This window comes from Nipponia nippon, unplaced genomic scaffold, assembly GCF_047370975.1.
Source record: "Nipponia nippon isolate SJK-2023a ecotype South Korea unplaced genomic scaffold, ASM4737097v1 scaffold_5, whole genome shotgun sequence".
Taxonomy (NCBI): Eukaryota; Metazoa; Chordata; class Aves; order Pelecaniformes; family Threskiornithidae; genus Nipponia; species Nipponia nippon.
Genome location: NW_028262369.1, coordinates 69,098,998 through 69,121,120, shown reverse-complemented (window position 1 = coordinate 69,121,120; position 22,123 = coordinate 69,098,998). Strand labels below are relative to the sequence as shown.

General features: G+C 46.0%; 1 protein-coding gene across 1 annotated transcript in view; it reads right to left on the bottom strand.

The window, feature by feature from the left end:
• Window positions 1-1,672: 1,672 nt before the first annotated feature.
• Window positions 1,673-22,123, bottom strand: part of PLCL1 (phospholipase C like 1 (inactive)) — a 207,031-nt gene continuing 186,580 nt past the window's right edge. The window contains exon 6 of the mRNA XM_087733640.1: window positions 1,673-3,439. Coding sequence (XP_087589766.1) covers window positions 3,257-3,439 — 183 coding nt within the window. The 3' untranslated portion in view covers window positions 1,673-3,256. The remainder of the gene's footprint in view (window positions 3,440-22,123) is intronic.

Here is a 22,123-nt window from a genome sequence, read left to right as displayed (position 1 = left end):
CTCCTCGCACGCGCTGGCTCACCTGCGCTCACCCGCAGCGGGAGGACGTGGCAGACACTGGTGTGACAGAACAGCCCAAACCCAGTGCCTGGATGTTCTCCTGAGAGTACCAGCCCACTCAAAGGGGTTTCACAAATCTGTCACCTAATCCATGCCTGGGAAGGAAAACATCATCAGTCTTATCTTACAGATGAGAGAACGATACAGGGAAAATAAATACTGTAAAGATGTAGGACTTGGTGGCAGAGGTGGAATGAGAATCCAGGTAGATTCACTCCTGTATTCCCTTTGGAAGACACCTCCCCACCCCAGTCCCTGAGAGCTTCTCTGATTTCTAGTTGCTAAAACACACTCTAAACAACTGCAAATACCTGTAACCCTTTCCTGACATCACTCCCCCGGAAGTGATATAGATAATATCTGCCCATTCAGGTGGGCCATCAGGCAAATCATACCAGCACAGGGCCTGGAGAAGGTGGTTGTGTCACTGCAAGAAGCCAGGCGTGTCATGAAACCCTCTCTGAAAGGACAGGCTGTCAGTCCCCCGCGTGTTGTTGCTGTCGATACTAGATATGATTTTTCCATGTATTCTCTTTCAAGGCTGAATTTTTATTACACCGACTGCCTCTTTAGCATCCCCTCGCAGTGACTTCGAAAGGGACACAGACGAAAGTGAGGTGCGCTTTTGCCGCCAGCCCCCTCTTCGTGCAGGAGGGAGGGTGCAGCTGCTGCAGCTGCAGGGCTGTGGGCGCCAGCGCCAGGCGCAGTCCCAGCCGCTTGGGGCAATCCAGGGTGCCCGAGGTTTTCTGCTCCCTATTATTTTGGCACAGAAAGCCACACAGCATGACCTTGGCACAGGACATGACACGAATGCTAAACATGGCATGAAAAGTGTGGGCATGCATGCTACGGGATTTCCATCCAGCCACTGTCTTCTGGTTCTGCAAACACATACAGAGCAAGAGCTATGTGGTACCCGTCTCCGTGTGAGCACAGAAAGCAAGCCCTTCTCCATGTAATTTTATGTTCAATTATCGATAACATCAGAGAAGGAAGGAGGACTAGAAGGTATTTTGCCAGCAGTTCCTGTACAGACATTAGGACAGCCTTTCAAACTGAGAAAATCAAACTATCTAGGTTTAAATAAAGCACCAAGAGGCAAGCCACTCACCCTTCTTGAAGCAACCTCTCTCTTCCAAGAGAGACGCTTTCCGAAGGCTGATCCTTCACCATTGGTGGTGCTAGGTTAAAAATTTCCATCCTCCCTAACTGTAAATACTGAAGGTCAAGTGCTGTTTTTCATATAAACACAACCCACGATGAAATCCAGAAGGTAACCCAGGAGGGCAAAAGGCAAATGTGCACACTTACACCATTGATCTGGGCCTCATGCCTTGCCTGAAACACAAAAGACAGCCCTCTCCAGACCTCAACGAAGGCTGAATACACAGTCATAATACAATGGAGAGAAAAACAGCAGGTATAGGGCTGGATCTGAACAAGCATGGCACGTTTTACTGAAATGGTATTTAAGGCACCCGAGTTATAACCTTTGCAACAATACAGTTCCTGTTAGAGCAGGACCTTCTCTCAAGCAATTTACCCACTCTAACCCACCTTTATCCAAGTCTTGCTGATTACCTTCTGTGTTAAATCACTTTAAAAACATGGGTCAAAGTTGTTTCATAGCTTTACTCTCTCAGTAATGTGCAACATGAACATAATAGTGTTATTAAGAAGTCAAAAATAACTTAACACAATAGCTATGTAAGATTCTCCAATGGTCAAACTTTCAGCAATTACTTTTTGTTAAGTTCAGAAAATTAGCATATTTGTTAATCAAATTAATTTAAAAAGTAGCTTTTCAAAATAAAAGCAATGCTTTAAATAAATATAGTCTTTTTTATAACCGTAAAACACTTAGTCCTGTTAAAGGTAACACAAATACTACACTCAAGCACAGTACTTAAATGATTGAAATGAATGTTGTGAGCATACATGAGCTGGACACAAGGAGGGATGAGGATGCATTGCTTCGTGACATTCTCTGTCTCCTTTCTGCAGCAGAACAAAGAGGCAACCAATTCTCAGAACCACCCTGAACATATGACACGTGTCGGGTTATTTGTAACTGCGGCACAAAAATGCTGGTACCCTGTTTCTTCCCCAGGCTATTTCTCTACAATACATCTTTAGCAGTTCTACAGCCTTGCTTCAAATTTCTAGCACAGCATCACTCTTAACCACAACAACATAAGGCCAGATCCTGCTTGCTTCATCCAGCTGACTTCAACATCTAAGCAGAAGGTGGCAAGCAAGATCTGACCTCTCATGCCTCTTGCAGTAAAGCTCACAGTTCGTGAAATCTGTAAAACCTTCCTTCCAATACTGGCACCACCGGCTGTTTCAGAACAGCCTGAAGCTCACCTTCAGAGTTCATGATCACCGAAGGATATTCACAGCTCTCTCTCCTCGTGACTACGGGGCTGACTAGCTATGTTCATTACTACAGGAGTTAATGCCTATCAGCAAAGACTGTAGCTGTCCTGCAGATCTACAGGGTAGCAATGATTTACTGGAATGAAATAAATCAGCTAGTTCTTACATTAGTACATGCTATCTGGGTGTATCCCGAAGAGCAGTTTGCTAAAATTCAGCGAAATGTACACCTCAAATCTAATCATAATCTATCCAGCAACTCTGACCATTTAATATCTCGTTTACTTGGTTTGAATTGTTCATGAAAAATCATGTTCAGGATCTGCAGCAAACCACTGGTTTTGCCCTCACAAAAACAGCTGTCGGTGACATTTGTTGTTGTATTTTGTTTGTTTGTTTAAACAGCATAACAGTAATGTAATCTATAAGTTAAATGATAAAAGCTGGAGAGTAAAATAAAGCACAAAACTGATACAAGTACTCTCTATTTGTTTTGATCTTCAGAACGAACAGGCCTATTCAAAGATGACAAAGGAATAAATTAGCAAATGGCTAATGTAATGCATGAAAGGGTGTCTACAGGATTTGCATGTGCGCACACACACACGCACTTGCATACAGACAGCTTGGCTTCATTAGAAATCTCACTACCAGAATTGAACTTAGATAAATTAACTGCATTAAAATACTGTCATTGTGAGGATTTTAATACTATCAACACCCTGTAGAGGGCATTCCTGTGTGAATTTTTAAATGCTTTAAAAAAATAGTTTAGAGTTATTGAAATCTGTGACAAATGCGACAGCTCTGCCTCTCCTCACAGCCTCCCATTCTCATCTCCGGTATCCTTCTCCTGTATGGCCTCCAGGCACCGTTTTGACTTGGCGTCCACGTGCCCACTTCCAGTTTTGCTCAGTCCGCACGACAGGCACGCCAGCTGGATCTGCTTCATGTTCTCCAGGGCTTCGTTCTTGGCGTTCTTCAGGAGATCTCCTTGGCCCTGAGGGTGCACAGACAGACATGCAGGAGAGAGTCAGGGATCGCACACATTGCTCGAGACCGAAAGCCACAATACTGCTCTTGTGTCTCTGCCATACTGTTTGGTGCCATGGAACAGGATCCAGGTCCTGTCTCAAATCCCCTCTGCCCCCCATGAATGCCAGCCCCCAGGGAAGGGACTGAAGCCCCTTTTGCAGCCTGGCACCTGGCTTGGTGGGGAAGGCAGCAGCTGGCACAGCGGGCAAGGTGAGAGGGACAGCCATCAGACTCCCACCCCCTTCCAGGTCACCCCTGGGAGGTAATTTGGGCCTGGCCCTGAGGAGCCCATCACTCCCAGGAGCCCAACCTCGCAGGGGAAACCATTTCCTCTTCCACAGTCAACAGCGAGGAGCTGCCAGGGACGGGGCAGCGATGGCACGGGGTACCCCCTTCCCCGTGCCACCGCTACATCCTTGCAGGAACACCCTGGCATCAGATCCCACATGGCAATGACGGCACGTCCCCAGCCAGGGGTCCCCTGTGAGCTCCGAGACCCTGTTTACCCACCCCTCCTTGCACCTGGATGTGCTACCCAGCCTCGGGCCCTCCTTTAGCAGAGGCAGGCCAAACCGCACACTCGTAAGAAGCACAGCACCCTGTAGTACCACACTGAACCCATCTGAACCATTTCATTTGGGACCTTTGAGCAGGCGAATGGGAATGAGAGACTTCATGAGCAAAAGCCTGCCTCTCTACCTTCCCAGAGCGTGTAAAGGTGAGGTGACTAACAGCATGTCAATCTAATTTGTAACTATCAGGAAAAATGCGTTACATTAAATTTGTATTAAGGAGTTGGTGTTCGGAAATGCCAAAATGAATATTCATGCAATATTGATATCTCAAATGCCGCAAAGCGACAAGATTCTGGTGCTAGAGGCTACAAACAAATAAAACCCAGGAGATACATCTGGTTATTAAAATTCAGTGTCACTAAGAACTTGAGCTGCTCTTCTCCTAATATCACCCGAAATACAGCTTAAAGTACACCACCCGCTGCAGCGGGTTATACGCATATTCAAAAGGAATACCTCTGCTGACTGAAATGTCACATTCGCATCCCTGCAACCTAACCTGACCTCCTGCAAACCACAGATGCTTTGTGGGGTCTCGGAGTAGACAACAGATAGCACAGCAGGACCTGGGGCACACTGGAGGGGCAACTGATCACTGACTCTCCTTCGGTTTTCAAAACAAACCAGATGTGTTGGACGAGTGACAGCACGACACCTTCCAGCAGTGGGAGCATTTCTCTGCTCTCCCTTTCCCCAGAGCTAAGAGGAAGGATTTATCCCACACCAATGAGCACAGTTCCCTTTTCGCCAGCGCCTGGCACCGGACTTGCACCGCCTGAGCCCCCGTAAACAACGTTCACAACGAAGAAACAATGGTGGCTTGCAAGTCCCGCTGGACTGGTAAACACCACGTGGGAAACCACATCAGCCAGGGACGGCAGCCCGCGCCCGAGAACGTGATTGCCTCATCTCCTGGTGACATGAATTTGCCCCTGCTGAACAATGCAAATCGCTACCCAGATGCTGGGAATCCAGCTCAATGTGAGAGTCACAAAAAGCACTGGGACTGCAGGAGCGGCTCTGTGCTATTTGGTAGGAAGCTCTTTTGAAGATATTTGTATCTCGGCAGCACAACAGTTATGGGAATGCACAGACAAATAGCTTGGGATCCAGTGAGCAGACATGGTTTGAAAAAACAAACCAAGAATAATTCACGCAGCACATATTTCACATAGCTGTGATCTTGCTTTCAGGACAGAGGTTGATCTTATGGTTAAAGGCGGTAGGCAGGAATCCAGGAGCTCCCTAGCTGTCTCGAGCACCCAGCACACCCCGGTGTCTCTCCCTGTCTGCAAAATGGCACAGGAATCGTGCTGGTGTTGTTCCAACAGGGACAACGCACCACGGCAGAGGCAAAGAGATCCAACAGCAGTATCATTAATGACATGATAAAGTTATCAAAAAGGGTGGTGGATTCTTCACTACACAAATGCAGTTCTAAATAATTTGGTTTTGGGATGAAACAGACCCAGCTGCAGCGGGGCCGCTGCTTTTTCTCGTCACGTACACAGGACTGAAGACATCAAAGGCTGCACCAACATGCAGACAAAATCTGTGTGATGATGCTTTGCAGCCTTAACTTCTCTAAGCCAAAACCTGGTGCTATGTATTCATGCACAAGAACAGAAAAATCTCCTTAGCACAAGAAACAACTCAGAGCAGACGTCCCTACAGCACCAAGAACAACTAAGCCCAAACCCTGGGAGAGTCAGTGCAACAGAGAGGTAAGATGATGATGAAGGCCCAGTACCCTGAAGCACCTGGCGTCCCCTTAGCTGGGGTGACTGGGGAAAGACTCCTAGGAGCTTGTCCTCTGCTGTGGCATAGCCAGCAGAGCTGTCCCCAGGCAGCAGGAACAATCACCTGCACCGTGCACGGAGGAGGAGGATTTCCCGTCATGCAGCAGCACAAGATGGATACAGCTCCATAAGCTGACACCAAGAGCTTCAGCTGAGTCTATGTTGCCTTCCTCATGTCCTCTTCCTTCTCAGAGTGAGGGCAAAGCATGGAAATCTTTCTCAGGGTGGCCCACAAACTACGTCTTTGCCTAGGGACTCTCTGAGACACTCATTTAAGGGAAGCTACTTGGGATTTTACACACCCCCGCTTGGAGGATGACAGCCTGAGTCTGCCCTGCCAAGACTCATATCTGAAGTCCTCAGAAGCCAAGGGACTTCACACCCTGTGTGAGGGTGCTGAGCCACCCGCTCTCCCTTATGCATATTCCAATTTCACATTTAAGTAACCAGGCAATTCAGATTACAGGTTTCATCTGAGGCAATGCATGACATGTCTTCGGGTTCCAAGAAGAAAAACACTCCTCCTGAGCATACTTCCAATATTTTGAAGACATTCTTATTTTACAGTGATCTAAAAACAGAAATGGACTTATCGAAATAGTGCAATTCCATTCATGTGCACACCAATTGATTTATGCCTTAGTCTCCTTGTATTTTTTATTTTTAAACAGCTGGTTCATTTGAGCAAGCTGAAGGAGCAAAAATGATTTTGAATCATCTGTCACAAGAAAATTAATGACAAACCAGCCCCCTCTGACAGAGCTGTCATAATTCTAGAGACACCATAAAAAAAAATAATCTGTGGGCATGCTCTCTTTGAAAAGCCATCTGTTTGCTTTGAAAAACTGTCTGTGAGCATAATCCACTTAAGAAAAATATCAGCAAAATTGTGTCAACACCTTAACAAACTAAATACTGGATAGAAGCTGCAGTAAACTTTAAAAGGATAATTGCATTGCAACAACCTTCATAAATCAGTCATTGTGATAATCTCTGTGCACAGAACAATCCTCTTTGCCCTTACAAACAAAGCATCTCTCTTCCAGACAAAGAGAAATCACGACGGTCCACTTCGGCATCTATCCATCTATCTCCCTTCTGCTATTGGTATCATCAGCCTTCCTGAAAATAAATACTTGTGAGAAAGGTTAAACTCAGCATTTGGCAGGACACTAAATTAAGCCAGACGAGATTGATCGAGTGTTCTACTTGAAAAACTGATCAAGGGGCCCATTTTTATTTAGAGTTAGGGAACATTAAACGTCAGGTTTCACACACCTAACTACAACTAAGTGCGGAGCCTCAACACAAATTAACTTTACAGTACAAATAATGCAGCTTGTCAAGCAAGTGTAAGATTATAAGCCTTTACCTTGACAGGGTAATACTACTTAGAAAACAGGGATAATCTGACATGGCTTTAAATACTGCTCAGTTTCAGTGACAACCCATGAAAGGCTTTAAGTAGCCTTAGTAGTTCTAGACAGACACTGGCAATGGCCACAGATGGGACAAATTCTGTATGTTGTTTTTTATTATTTGTTTTTTTTGCCAAATCAAACTCCTAAGTTTTTATGAGTCAAGACAACAGCTCATTATATCCAACAACAATCCAGACTCTGAGCTTGGGGAAATGAGAGGAGGAGGTGGGTTAGGTAAGTGGCACCATTCTGTGTTCAACTCCACGATATTTTTTTTCCATATGTTGCAGGTATATTTCTACATAAATATAAATATATGGGCATGGGTATGTACATTAACAGATAATTACTATTTCTATTCCTATGGTTTCTAGGAAACACCCTGCAACATGTAGGTCATGACACACTGCTAGTTCTGGGTACCCACCACTACTGGGGACCTTGGCTACCACACAGGCAGGACCCGAAGCCCCCGTGTTGGCAGCTGCCCGCACCAGCATCAGGGGGCTGCAGGAGGACCCTGAAGGCCACTGCTCAGCCTGTGCAGAAGTGAACTGCACCAACAGGTTGCCCCACACAAACGCCTTGCTTTACTGCCAGCGAAGTGGAAAATCCCACGTTGAGCAACAGGGTCTTCCTGGCGTTCAAAACTGGCCGTGTTTGCAGGGAGGCTGAAACAGTGGCTGTGAAGGCCATTTTGTAATCCACTGCTTACTAAAGCAGACGGTTGCTTATCTCCTGGCAGACATGTTCTCTGACAGCACATTATGGGAGCTTTCCTCTCCGCTCCTCGAGGGCTGAGTAAACAAACAATAAATAACAGAGGTCTTGCCACCCATGCCACATCACGCTCATGATATTACTGTTATTTTTTAACTTTTTGTCAAAGAAACAAGCTCTTACATTATTATTTAATCACAAAGTAAAATCTCCACAGGCCGCCAGTGGTTGACTGAAAAAGCCAGACACGGCCAAATAAAACAACCGCAAGAATTGCGTCGCTCCGGATTTGAGAGGTAACACGGGAAAGGTGACGGCACTGATTGTCAGTGCCGAGGGACTCGGAAAGCAGAAATGCTGGAGAGCTGCTGTGATATTCGGGTACTCTGTGCGGAGGCGGCATTTACCACAAGGGGTGCATTTTCCAAGTGTCATAGTGGGACTTTAATAAGGAGGCACACAATTAAATGATCGCACATGGCTTTGAAAATGTAATCCCGAGGAGGAAATCATTAATGAAATGATTAGACTGCTATGTTAAACTTATTACGAAAAGCAGGTATTTTTCCATGCCTCCTTCGAAGTCAAATGTGGGAACAATTGATATGAATTTGATTATGATACATCCACATTTCAGAACAGAGTACTCCAAAAACGTACAGACTATTTCTGTATCAATGCAGACTTTAAAAACCCACCCTTTTCATTATTACTGCATATTGCTTGTCAAGAGCTTTGCTTTGTTCTCTGTGATAGAGATCATAGTGCACATGTTGGCATGAAGAACAACTGTACACAAAGATTATACACAAAGCGTATAATCACTTCTTGCACACTGAAAAATAAAGGATTGCAAAAATGAGTTACCCCACAGGAAAAGCAGGGGCCAAACGTTACTTGACAATTTATGTTAAACACTTGCATGGGAGAAATTCACTTGTCAGGAAAACAAAAAGGCCATGTATGTAAAAGATGGCACTTAAATAGCACTCCTTGGGCCACTGGTGTATCGTTTAAGGTCTGGGTTTTGGGGGTAGCTTCCCACATACCCAATTCTGAACCAAATGCAAGAGCTTGTTTCTACCTGGCTGAAGCCAGCACCAGCTTTGCCACTGAGTAGATCAGGCAATCTGACAGAGTCCTCGCTGGGGCCTGAGTGTGACTCAGTATTTGCTAGTAATTTCAGACATCAAACTGAGCATCTCATTTTGGTGTATCAGTGTGTTACTGACAGCCAGAGACCTTCTCTCCCATTGCCCAAGGCAGAGCCCAGCAAAAATTTGCAAGAAGGAAACAGAGCTGAGAATCAATTATATCACATAGAGAACAGATCTGAGATGTATGAAGAAGAAAATATCCACCCGCTGAAAGGCAGTCATCATTATATGAAGTATTAAATCTCTGTAAGCAAGAGCAGGAAAGAGAAACTATCGTGGAATAGATTGCCATGTGCAGCTTTGACACAAGGTTATGCGATAAAAACAAGGTGAACATGAGTTTTTAGATGAGCGTTAAAATTGAATCAAAGGTTGTGCCAAGCAATGAGGTCAGAAGCTCTAGGGCTTATCTGCTCAACTCATCGTAGCCAGCAGCTGGGACACCTAGCACAGCAAGGATGAGGAAGAAGACATAGAGGGGGAGGAGGAAGAGTTAACAGGAACAATCTCCCAGTATTTCTGTATCTAACCCAGATTACTCCTTACCTCATCCTTTCTCCATTTACTTCATGAACCAGCCATACAGATGCTGGCTCCAGGCTTTCCTGCCTGTCTCTTTTATAACACAGGGGGCTACATGGGTTCAGAGAGCAGAAAGATGCTCAGGAAAAACACCGGGAGTACAGAACTGGCCTTGGCTGCACTGTATTTCCCAACTGTTTTACTGCTTACGCAGGGAAAAAATTCCTGTTCGCACCTGGTATTTGCACGAGTCTCAGAACTGAAACCACACCTGCAAGCGACACTGGCAGCCTCGAGGGCACTCACCAACTTGCCAAGACCCACAGCCCTAAGGTGATGCATCCCAGCCAGCAGCCTCCTGCCAGCAAGCACTTAACTTAAGGACAACTGCTGGGTTAAGAGCTAAGGGGTAACCATCTCTGCAAAGACCGTTTGCAAAGCACGGTCTCTTTTCCTGTGCAGTCAGTTGTAAGAGCGAGAGAACAACCCCAGCATTACTCCACGTGGTTGGTAAAATTCACACAACAACTCCAAAGCAACCTGGCCAGGAGCTCCCTGTACAAAAGCAGAAGGGGCTCTCAGCAATTCAAGGGAAAGCAGGCAGGAATCTGGATTACTGCACCTCCACAGAGCCCATTTGGCTCTGGCTTGCCCTGAGCACCCAGCACGTTCCAGTATATTAGTCCAGTCCTCTTTGAGGCAGGGATCTCTGCAACCATAGTAGGTGTTCAGATACCATAGCAAAATGACACAGAAGAGGTTAATAAAAATGAATAAATAAATGATAATAAATAGAATAAATAAATAAATAATGAGCAAAGTAAAGTAGGATTCAGAATGGCCCTAACTTGTAATACAGATCAAACCTCACCCGTGGCTCTAGTGTGATTACTCATCGCGGCCACGGGCTGGACTACTCTGTTAAGACACTCAGTGATTTTGTGACTGCAGATGGGTACTCTGACGCAGAGATGGAGCCTGATGCTAAAATTGTAAACATGGTGTGTTAAGAACAATATCCAGGCTACCTGAAAACCAGTTCCATCTGATTTTAACTACTTATATTTAAACTCCCAAACTAGACCAATCTGCCAGTGTTCATTATTAGGCTGTCCCACACAAGCCCCAAAACTTTTTCACTGATTCCATTTGCCATTTGGCTCTCATCCCAAAGGTTTGCATTGGAGAAGATGATTAAACAGGCATCTACAGAGGTGTTCTGCATTAGCCTGGCTAGTTTTCTAGGGGGCTAGAGACAGTGCATTGCACAGCCAAGCAGTCAATCCCGCAGCACAAGGCAGTGCCATGAGCGGTTGGGAAAAGGGAATGCTGGCTGCCTCTGCCAGTGTGGCACCTCCTTGAAAAACATCCGTGGCACTTTTCGCCTTCTTTTCCAGCTGCTGGAAAGGTGCAGTTAAAATCTAAATGGCTGTGCCGGATACCGAGAGACAGCTCCCTCGGCATCGCACTGGGCAAGGCTTCCCGGTTTATTACAAAACCGCCAGCCCATCACTCGTATATTCCCAAATCATGGGACACAGCCAAACGCAAACCTTGAGGGCAGCCTGGGAGGTGGAAATGAATAAAACCCCTCTGTCGTACAAGGAGGACCTCAAAAACAGTCATGCAATTAGCAAAAAAGCAAATACTTAGAAAACCTTCCGATTCTGGTTGCTGGCCTTGCCAACACAAGTATATCACTGCCTTGTGCAGCCATGGCAACTTAGGAAAGAGGGTCTGTATTTGTAATTCTCTTACAGAATTTGCCTAATGAAATAAAGGCGAAGGACATATGTGGCCAGCTTGCTCTCTGAAACACAGTCAAGTGCCCTCCCAAACACTACTGGCCCTAGACCAAAGTCTGAGAAGGAATTACCGTCAAGCATTTGCTTGAATGCCTAAGTGGCAAAAGCACTCATGCTGTAGTGTTCCCTATTGATCTTTAAACAGAGCTCTCCACTGAAATCCACAGGCTCCTGCAAATCAATCGCACCGTACAGCTACTAATCTATTCCTTCAAGCAGGCATCTTATGTGTAAAAAGAGTGGGCTTTTATTTTCATTTTTTTTAAAAACGCCTCTTGCTTCTCTCTCATCTGGGTGTTTAAATTAAATTACCTTATATCAGGCTGTCAAAAGCAATGAATGTGAACATCGACTGTCTGTAACTGTCTTGCAGCAGGAATTTGCTTTCAGAAATAATGGCATTAATTTGATGTTAGCCATGTGCTGAGCAGTTCAGCTGCTTGTGTGTCTCTCAGGCACTGCATCTAGCAGACAGTTTGCAAGCACAGCCACAAATGTATGGACTCTCACTGTCAACCTCTCCACTCTAAGAGCCTGTCTTTTTTCTGGTGGTAAGTTTGAAATCAAAGGGTTGGCTGGGAGCCCAGGAGTGCACAATCAATACTAAAAAAACCCCACGTCACTGAAGAAATTGGGGCACTATTTATTTTTGATACACAGCCATGAGATGGAAATCAAAGCTGTATGTCCAGGCATTTATTTCTTAGTCCTCCTTTGGTCACAAAACCCAATTCCCCACATGTACCAGCACCAGCTGGTAACGCCAGTAAAGTCCAGAGAGTCCCAGAAAAACAAAACAAGGGGAAGAAAAATGAGGCAGAAAGCGCAGAATTTTCTTGCGTTTCATTTTTCTGAGTAAAAGGACCAGCTGCAGGAAAATATATCTTTTGCAGCTAACAAAACACCTGTGCAAAGCAACCCCTAAGCAAAACATTTGGCTGGGAATAGCTGGCACCCCCCCCTCCCTGCTCCCCCCGTGCCCTCTGTGCTGACTCATAGCCACCCAGGCTGCAAGCCACACAGTTAACATCAAAATCACATCCTTCATCACAAGTGTTAACAGCAAAATGTCCATTAAGTTCATCAGAACCTGGAACGCATTTACTGGCCATCTCCAAGTTGATTCTGTTTTGACTGAAGACAACAGGCACCTGTGCTGGTTTGGGGGTTTTTTTGTGGAGGAGAGTGTTACAGGAGATGTAGCACAAATGCTCACTGCTCTCCTTAGACTACTGCTTAGAACAGCTAAAAAAAAAAAAATACCTGCAGCTGTGCTTAATGCTAACTGAAATAATCTAATTAAGATGAAATGAAATTATGCCAGTCAGAGGGCAGTGTTTCTGGACAGGTAACAGAGCATACTCATGCAATGCTTGCTCCTGCACACAGCTCCTTACGCTCTCCTTGTCTCTGAGTAACTGCCTGGCACAAACACTAATTTCTTAGCAGCTATATGGTTTGCAAATCCTCCCGCTGCAGTGGTGGCTGGCAAACATCACCAGCTGACTGGGGCACAGGAATCTGCAGAAGCCACCCAAGCTCCCTGCTCCTGCTCCCCCAGAGGGGACATGACATCCCTCTGGTTTGGCTGCTCTCCTCCCTTCACACAAGGTGCTGTGGGCAGTCAGTTTCTAACCTGTTCACAAGCAGCACAGGCCACAGATAACATTATGCTGAAGCAGAAAGCTTTAAGCTGAGACCAAAAACTCCAAATGACGTGAAGGGTTAAGTGAAGAAAGAAAAAAATAACACAAAACGCTGTCTAACTGCTAGGAGGGAAGAGGCTTTTAGAAGATCCCTAAGCAAATGCTCTGGTCCACCTTGTCTCCATCGGCCAGGACATTCCCTGTCCAGGGACCAGCCCTGCCATTCTCGTCCCCTGCAGTCAAAGGCAGGTTTGCTGGTGAGACTGGCCATTGAGCTCAGTAAAAGCAGAGCTGAGCCACCTTCTCTGCTCACGTTCCCTCAGCCACAGGTTTAAGAGGCTCCTGAACAGAATCACTGGTGTTGTCTCAGCTTTTCTCCCCAAATGGTTCCTACCTGTACCTGGGGAAATGACCCATAAGAAAGGGTCCTTTAGCTCCTGCAGGGTTCATCACCTTGCACTTGATTTCATCTGACCCAGGTAAAAGAAGATTGTAGCTGTCAAAGATACAACATACAAGATCGCAGTTTCCCAAGCCATTGTTCATAGAGTGAAGCTTACTTCCACCTGCAAGCACTTGGGCCTCTGATGTCCCTAGCTCCCGCACAAGTCTTTTGGGAACGCCTGCTACATGTAGGGCTTACAGGATCTACCAGGGCTGCTGGGGAAGAAAATGCCTGGTCTCACTGGACACCTACCACTTCCACTTAATGCAGTTTGTGGCTTTCAACTAACTGTCCAAGCCCTCCCTGCAGATCCATATTGCCAATAATCATGTATGTTAACACAGAAGTCTTTACTCCGCAGTCCTCTACTGCTGATGGCTCCAGACTACAAAAATGAATCAATACCACCATTGAGTTAAATAGCGTTTCATTTCTTTAACCACAGCCATCAGAATATGTTAGCAGTGTGGATGAACATTTCCTCTTTTCAGTGTCAGGAGGCAGTAGTGGAAGCTGGACTGGCACAATGAAACGGGGAAGGTCATGCCAGCAAATCGCTGCCTGCTGGATTCAGAGTTCAGCTCCCCTGACTCCTGTACTCACGCAAGTGCAGAAGTTGTCAAAGGTCCTGGCTAGCAATGGTATTATGCACATCCCGACACATGAGAGAGGATTCCTATCTATGCTCGGGAGGTAGAGGGGGAGAACTTGAAATTTATAGAGAGACATGCTAGCCCCCAGCTTCAGCAAAGCACAAGGGCCAGGTATCACTCAGTTATAAAGTACATTACCGGGTTTGACCAAGGCCACTGACACTGCCAGGGAAAACCCAACCACCATCTCAGCAATGGGAGAGGAGGAAGTTTCAATGGAGCAATCGACAGCTTCCATCACCTCCTGAGCTCCCCCAGGAGCTAACTGAATTAGCTTCAATTAGATACCCGTTCCCCCACAGAGAATGGGGTTTTGTAGATGCTGGCACGTAATTCACATAACAAAAGGTGCAATCAACATATATAAGTACTGGGAAACTGTATGTGATCCGCTGACAGTAGCTGTAATGAGCTCCAAATATACCACAAAGGTAATTTTTAGAACACGTTAAACCTCTTGGCACACATCAAAGCTTATATTCAAATGCAACCGTTCCAGGCTAGCACCAGTTTACAGCTCCCAGAGAACGGCACAATTCAGCTGGAGAAAAAACAATGTACAAGCGATCCTCTCTTAATGTTCCCACCATGTACAAATCAGTACCCCAGTCTCTCCCTGATACTCAACAGCCCTACACAGATTCAGAAAAAATGACTGTGGGTGGAGGCTTCAGGCAGCAATTCCCTCTTGCTCTGTCCTGCTGTGGCCCACCTAGAATCATAATCATAGAATCATAGAATCGTCAAGGTTGGAAAAGACCCTTAAGATCATTGAGTCCAACCGTTAACCTGACACTGCCAGGTCCATCTATACCATGTCCTCGAGCACCACATCTATCGGTTCTTTAAATACCTCCAGGGATGGAGACTCAACCACTTCCCTAGGCAGCCTGTTCCAATGCTTGACCACCCTTTCGGTGAAGAAGTTTTTCCTAATATCTAACCTAAACCTCCCCTGGCGCAGCTTGAGGCCGTTTCCTCTTGTCCTATCACTCGTTACTAGGGAGAAGAGACCGACCCCCACCTTGCTACGACCTCCTTTCAGGTAGTTGTAGAGAGCAGTAAGGTCTCCCCTCAGCCTCCTCTTCTCCAGACTAAACAATCCCAGCTCCCTCAGCTGCTCCTCCTAAGACTTGTGCTCCAGACCCTTCACCAACTTCGTTGCCCTTTTTTGGACACGCTCCAGCAACGGAGCCCTTCGCTCAGACACGCACTCCCTCATACAACGGCAATGCATACACAGGCTGCCGAAAGGAGAAGCTCCCCGATGGCACGAAGACCCATGTCTAAATGAACCGGGGAATTTAACAGTGTAGGAACATGACTGTTTCAGGTAAAAATCCTCCCAGAGCCTATGGGTTACCCTGACTCAGGCAGGGCGCTGAGCTGACACACGCGAGCTCCACGTTTGGAGGAAAATAGAGTTTTCTCTACCCACATTTCGTTAGCCCTGAAGCAATCACAGCTCCACCAGATCTTTACCAGGACATATGACGCTGATTCACAACGGCATTCAACCGTTTAAAACACGAGGAAGACAAAACACCCCGGCAGGCACCATCCCTGTCATCTCTACGTGGGCCAGAAGCGGCAATGTGTGCTAGCTGGGGAGGGACAAGATGAGCACAGCAAAAGCAAGTTCTAGGTTGTAAAGCGAATTTGCTAAATAATGGAAATTAAAATACAACTGAAATTATTTAAAAATGTAACATCTTTTCAATAATAAATAACCATGCAACTGAATCTGTCTTCTCATATATTATTTAAGGGACATTGGGAATCCTCCAAGTTGTGTAAAGAGATAACTGGAGTTTTCTAAGCCCCTGAGTCCAAGAAAAAACATCCGTTTTGTGTGTCTCGGCACATGAGAAATACCACGCTGCTTAACTGACCACCCTGAAACAACATCAACAGTGAATGTAAGGGAGAAAAGGAAAAGACCACCGAGGTCTTCAGTGTCATGAATAATTATCCAGGCAAGGCACCACGGGACACTGCCAGCCCGGGAAGGAAAAGGTCTCTCCAAGCCCCTCACTAGTGCCCGGTGTTGGGGCAGGAGCACCGCCTGGGGCACAAGCCCAGTGCCACCCCACGGGCCCGCAAAGGACGCAGAAGAAAGGCTCCTGCCCCTCCAGCACATTGCCTCGCTGCTTGAGCTGTGTGTGGCAGGGCTGGCGGCTCGGCTTGGGTTATAATGCAATCTTTAACACCTCACAGAGGCAGCTGCTCATTTCTTTCTTTCTTTGTTAGTACAGGCATTGACAGATAAAAGCAAGAAATGTGTGAATTTCTACTGAAACTTATACTTTCATTACAGCCCTCTTAATTCCTCTGAATGAGGTCATGTTGTCAGATTGGCACAAACAAGATTCCCAACTTCCATGTCTTCCAGGCTGTGTTAATTAATTCCACCACCGCGTACGGCAGTCTTTGATATCCATGTCTCAGAAGAAAACATCACCGTTGCAGGGGAGGGGATGGTGGCAGAAGTTGCTGAAGTTCCTACGCCACTTGCAGTTCCCGCCTTCACTGTCTCCTCCTCCAAGGGATGGGAGATGATATTGACCCGGTATTTACACCCAAGCAATCCTCCTTCAGTGGGGAACCATCTACAAACATTATTCCATTCAGTCATTTTTCCCTCCCCCCTGTTAGTACTACCCATTTTCCAGCTCAGTTCTGCTCAGGCACACATACGTGCAGAAGTAGCTCCTTTTCCTCAAAAGATGAGTTCCCTCAAGGAACTTGTAATCCTACCTGCTGATTTTTCTAATAACCTCCTCATAGGTGATAATCTTTTTACTGCTCAGAGCAGCATTTGGAGAACAAACTCTCTTTGTATTCACACATCATTACCTGAATGTTATTAATTACTTTTCCAGTTGCGCAGTCTTTGGACCGGATGACCCACACCCTCGGGAGAAGCTGGCCTTCATACCCAGGTACTAATATCCCTGCCAGGTCGGTAGAGAAGAGAGATGACAGCAGCGCAGCTGGGGCTCCAGCTGGGAGGGGGCCTGCCCCACCAGCGGGAGCACAGCAGAGCCAGATCCCACACAGCTGCTCTAGGGTGAAGTTAGCATGAATATGGAGTGATAAACTCACAAGAACTGCATTGCAGGTAGAGACAGCTTTAGAGTCATGAGAAACTGAGTCCAGATCAAGGATGGGGAAGAACTGGATGTGTGGGTAAGACAAAGAACGTGGTGGTTCTCCCACTACTTTAGCGTGATTTAGATGATACGCACAACTGGGGCAACGCAGAGGGAAGGAGGAGTTGAGGCTGGGCAGAAAAGACAGGAAAGATGGAGCAGACAGTGAAGCACAGGGGTGTACCTGAGACAGGACAGCCAAGGAAGCGGCGGGCTTCACTGAGCAGCCAGCCTACACAAGGAGAGAGATACGCATCTATTTTGGCAGACTAGCGCTATTTAAACATCTTGACAAGCCTCCATTTGTGAAGCGATGCTAAAATTGGTTTTCTACACACAGCGCCTCAACGTGCCAGCTCTCTGCCAGGCTCGAAGCCCGTGCCGCCGAGGTGGCCTTGGCACAAGGGGCGCCAGGCACAGCGACCCCGCATGCTCCTGGCCCTGTCTCCCACCACCATCGCTGCAGCACGATGCACCTTGCCCTGCATGCACAGCCAGCAGCTTAGCATCATATCTATGGCTTTTGGCAATTTGTCACATCACTCAAAATAAAAGGCACATCACAAGATTGCTTGCCATATATCTCTGGCTTATTTTAGTCAAATACAAGGAAAATGGGCTAAGCAAGATACCACTTGAGGTTTTTCATACCATCTTTCATTTCCCTAATCTGTTCTTTTTGTCCCAAAGTTACTGTTGTTCTGCGTATATATTTGATGGCCTGTCTCACCTCTTATATACATACATACATGTGTGTTTGCACACATACAAACCCATCCTAGTGGAATTGAAGGAATAATATTTACATCTGAAATGCAGAACTTTGGATTGCAGTCCAAAAAAAAAAAAAATTAAAAAAAGGTTTACACCAAAGGAAGGCAGCTCACAGCACTTGTTTTCTGGATGAACTTTGGTGACCCTCCATTTTTGGTCTGTCCTACACTTGGGTCCCACACTGATTCCAAGAGGGTCTTGTCCCTAAACCCACTGTTGCAAAACACCTGCAGGAGCAAACCCTGGCACTGAAGGAGGAAGAAGGAAGTGAGAAAAACGGCAGAGACCCACATTTCTGCTCAGATGACTCTGGCCATCAGCTCTCCCCCAAGAGTGCCAAGTGACTCTGGGTCCCTGGGTCCCCTGGACACTGGGTGTCACCATGGAGAACACCACAGCCTCGTACCAAGCACCTTCCGTGCCAAGTATTTGAGCAGGGCTTAGAGCCACAGCAGCTAAATATTCAGTTTGATCTTGCATTGGGGCAGCAGGAGGAACTACATAGCCTCTCACAGGCCCTTCCAGTCCTATTTTCTATGCACCCAAATAACTGTTAAAGGCTGGAGAAAGGTCAGAAAATGGTGCATGCTCCCTGAATGAACAGAAACTATTAATTGGGCTTGATCCTGCAGGGGCTGCATGAGGTGGGGAGGTGAGCGCTGCTCATCACAAGCACCAGCGCTGCACGCAGGCGAGCGCAAGTGCATGTGGATCCCTGTGCCTGGATGGCTAAGCACCAACTCTGCCTGATCCAAATGTCTGGACAATCCCTTCTTGCCAGTCAATGAAACGCTCCTGCTGTGCCAGTATTGGACAAAAAACCAGGAATAACTGACTAATACGGGACAAAGTCTCTCCTCTTTGTCAAGGCATCCCGGGACTCCATGCCCTAACACATCTCCTCAGAAACTCACAGTATTATGAAGCAGCAAGAGCTGTGAACCCTGGTGGTCGTTGCTCTCCCTGCCCCCATTAGTCCCTGCTGTTGCCAGCATTTGGTACTTGCAGATTTAAGATTGCCTCAGTGGCCTTCATGTATATTTCAAACACACATGAATATTTAATTTGCTCTAAATCCAATTCACGACTTGAAATTTTCCTTGGCCAAGAAAACAGAGACCTTGTCAGAAACACCATCAGGGCTTCAAAATCTTGCAGGGAGCAGTCAGGTACCCAGAGAGGCCATGCTGTACTTGTTTGAGACTGCTCACTACATCCTCCCCGGAGCAATGCTCGGCAGCATGGCTGACAGCCAAGAAGAACAGGATATTCCAGTTGATTAATTAGTACCGCTGAGAGACTGGGATTACACTCATTTTACCCTGATACACGCTGTTGAAGTAACTTGAGAAGTTTCCATCACCAGATACAACTGACAAAATCCACCGAGGCTAAGTGTCTTTTAAAGAGCTCTGGTTCCTGCCTTTGAGCTTGGGCAAGAAAGGCACAAGCCAGTGCTGTGAGCAGCATGGGGGAGAGCTCGAGGAGGCATTTACCAGCCAAATCAGCAGAGAACAGCACTCTGCTACTACGTACCAGAAGGATCCGCCTACCTCGTGGTTACGGGGTTTGGTCCTGTTGGTTTACAAAATACACTGATCAAAACAGCTTTGCATGCGAATCGTACACTTTCACCTCCGTATCTTGTAACTCAGTATCATTTAAAGGACTCTAAATCCCCCTATCCCAGAAAAATCTTGAAACGCCTCCCCACAGACAGACAAGCCCTGCGGCACGGCCTGAGGGCCAGGAGCACAGGCTTTGCCCTCCTAAGAAACTCCGGAGCTGGGAGCCTCCACCGCACTCACCACCGCATTCAGAGCACGCGAAGGGCCCAGGAACAAGTTGCGCTCCCATGCCGCTCCTCCGGACTCTTCACACGCTCGACAAGGAACAACCTAAACCCATCTCCTTCCTCACCTTTCCCTCTACTTTTAAATAAACTGCTTCAAGCTAAGCAGGTTGGTATTTACAACAATAAATGGATGTTGACCTTGCCGGACCTTTTCCCCTTCTCTTGAGCACTCTCTCAGAAAGCCAGCTGTTTCTTGTTATTTTTTTCTTTTTTGTCCTTCAGCTTGTGTGTAAGAGACCAACCTGATCTAGTCACTACGTGAAAAATTAGAGCAGCTCTGCATTTCCTCATATGTTTGTAGAATCTGTCGTCTCATTAAAGACTGATTGGCTCAGCCAGTCTCAGCTGCAGCTGAGCTGGTCTTGGAGCAAGGCAGCAGAGCCTTCAAAAGTAGCCAGGGCACACAGTCTGGAGAGGTTTAAAAGTTAGAACCACCACTGTGAGCTGCATCAACAAAGGAAATGCAAACAACATGGGGACTGGACAGCAGGAAAGGCATTTAACCTCTCTGGAAAGAGGCCTTTGGGGTAACCACATTCAAAACATATTTATCTAGGGATATCTGGAGACGAATAGACACGGAACAATACAACAAGCCCTGCATTTAAGGACAAGCGTGAAGTCTCCGTGCCACACAAACCACTCCTGCCTACTGCTCTTGCTGTACTATCACTGTCACAAGATGACAGCAAATAACAAAAATTTGTTGCTAAGCCACTATGGATTATATTTCATCTATTTTTGCAGTTTCACGAATTGAGCACCAGTGTGCTTATGTCCACAGAGATACACTGGGAAAAGGAGGGACATAAAATATGACGAATTTTTCAGGGAGCAGGGGGAAGCCTACATGACACTTATGGGGAAAGAAATATATGGTACATGGAATGCAGTAGCCTTACGGGGGCTCATGAATTTACCGTGCTGTCGCTTGAGATCTAGGTAGTGTAAATTGTTGTGCAAATCCTTTGGCAGCAATTATATGACATCTGTTAGAATATATTGTTACCATTGTGCTTAATTACATGAAATGTCCCCAAGATACTGCCACGCTGCTCTTTTGTCCACTCTGTAGCATGCCAAGGAGCGAAGCCACGGTTCTTGCCTAACTACAGGAAAAAGGACTGATGTAAAAAGACCCAAATAAATCTTACTTACAAGGTGGTGTACAGTACTGTAGAATATCCATTAAAAACACTCCCATACTGCACTATAATAATCCTTAAATTAAGGCTGTGAATGGCCCTGGTTCTTCCAAAGATCAGCAGCAAATCTGTGTGGTACCATTGTGCATGAAGTGCTTTAGAATAACAATTACAGTCTGATATGTTGCTTTTCTTCCTTAAGAAAACTGATACCTCGTACCAATGCTAAATTCAGCTCAGTTTAGGTGAAACCAGATAAGTATATGGCTGTCTGTAAGTACATCTTTCAGAAATCTGGCTTTTATCTCTCCAAGGAGCCTTGAAGTGCACATTTGGGGCTCTGCTACCCAAGTGAGAGGTCTGGATGCTGCAGGTCTCCCAAGCAACTGAAGGCTGACTGTCACAAATGACTGTGAGGAAGAAATAGGCCATTTGTGGACGTGATCCTCCAAAAGTGCTATTTGTGCACAGTTTTGCTGCATAAAACCACTCACACCAGAGCTAACATGGATCACGACTACATCATAAAATTGTGGATTTCTCCTCCAAAGAGTGAACCACATTAGCAATTTAATAATTGTACGCCTTCTGCATTCAGCAACCTCTCTCTTTATACATCTAATCAGCATTAATTTAAATGCAGGATAATTAGCAGATACACTCATGGACGGGTGCTGAAATGATCCCTGAAAATTTAACCACTTGATGTCTTGTAGCATGCACTAACAGTTGGAATCCTAATAAGAGAGAACACATTTATGGCAGCAGAGGCAAAATCTTACCATGGGCAGCAAAAAAGTTTTAAAAAAACCCATGAATGCATTTGAGAGCAGAGACTAGATTCAAACATTTGGGTGTTCTCCCCTTCAGTAGAAGACCAAAACAGTAAATGCCACTTTATCTTTGTCTTCCCATGTTTTGTCTATAAACAAGTCAGTATGTTAGTATATTAACTACCTAGATATTTACCATCAACATGC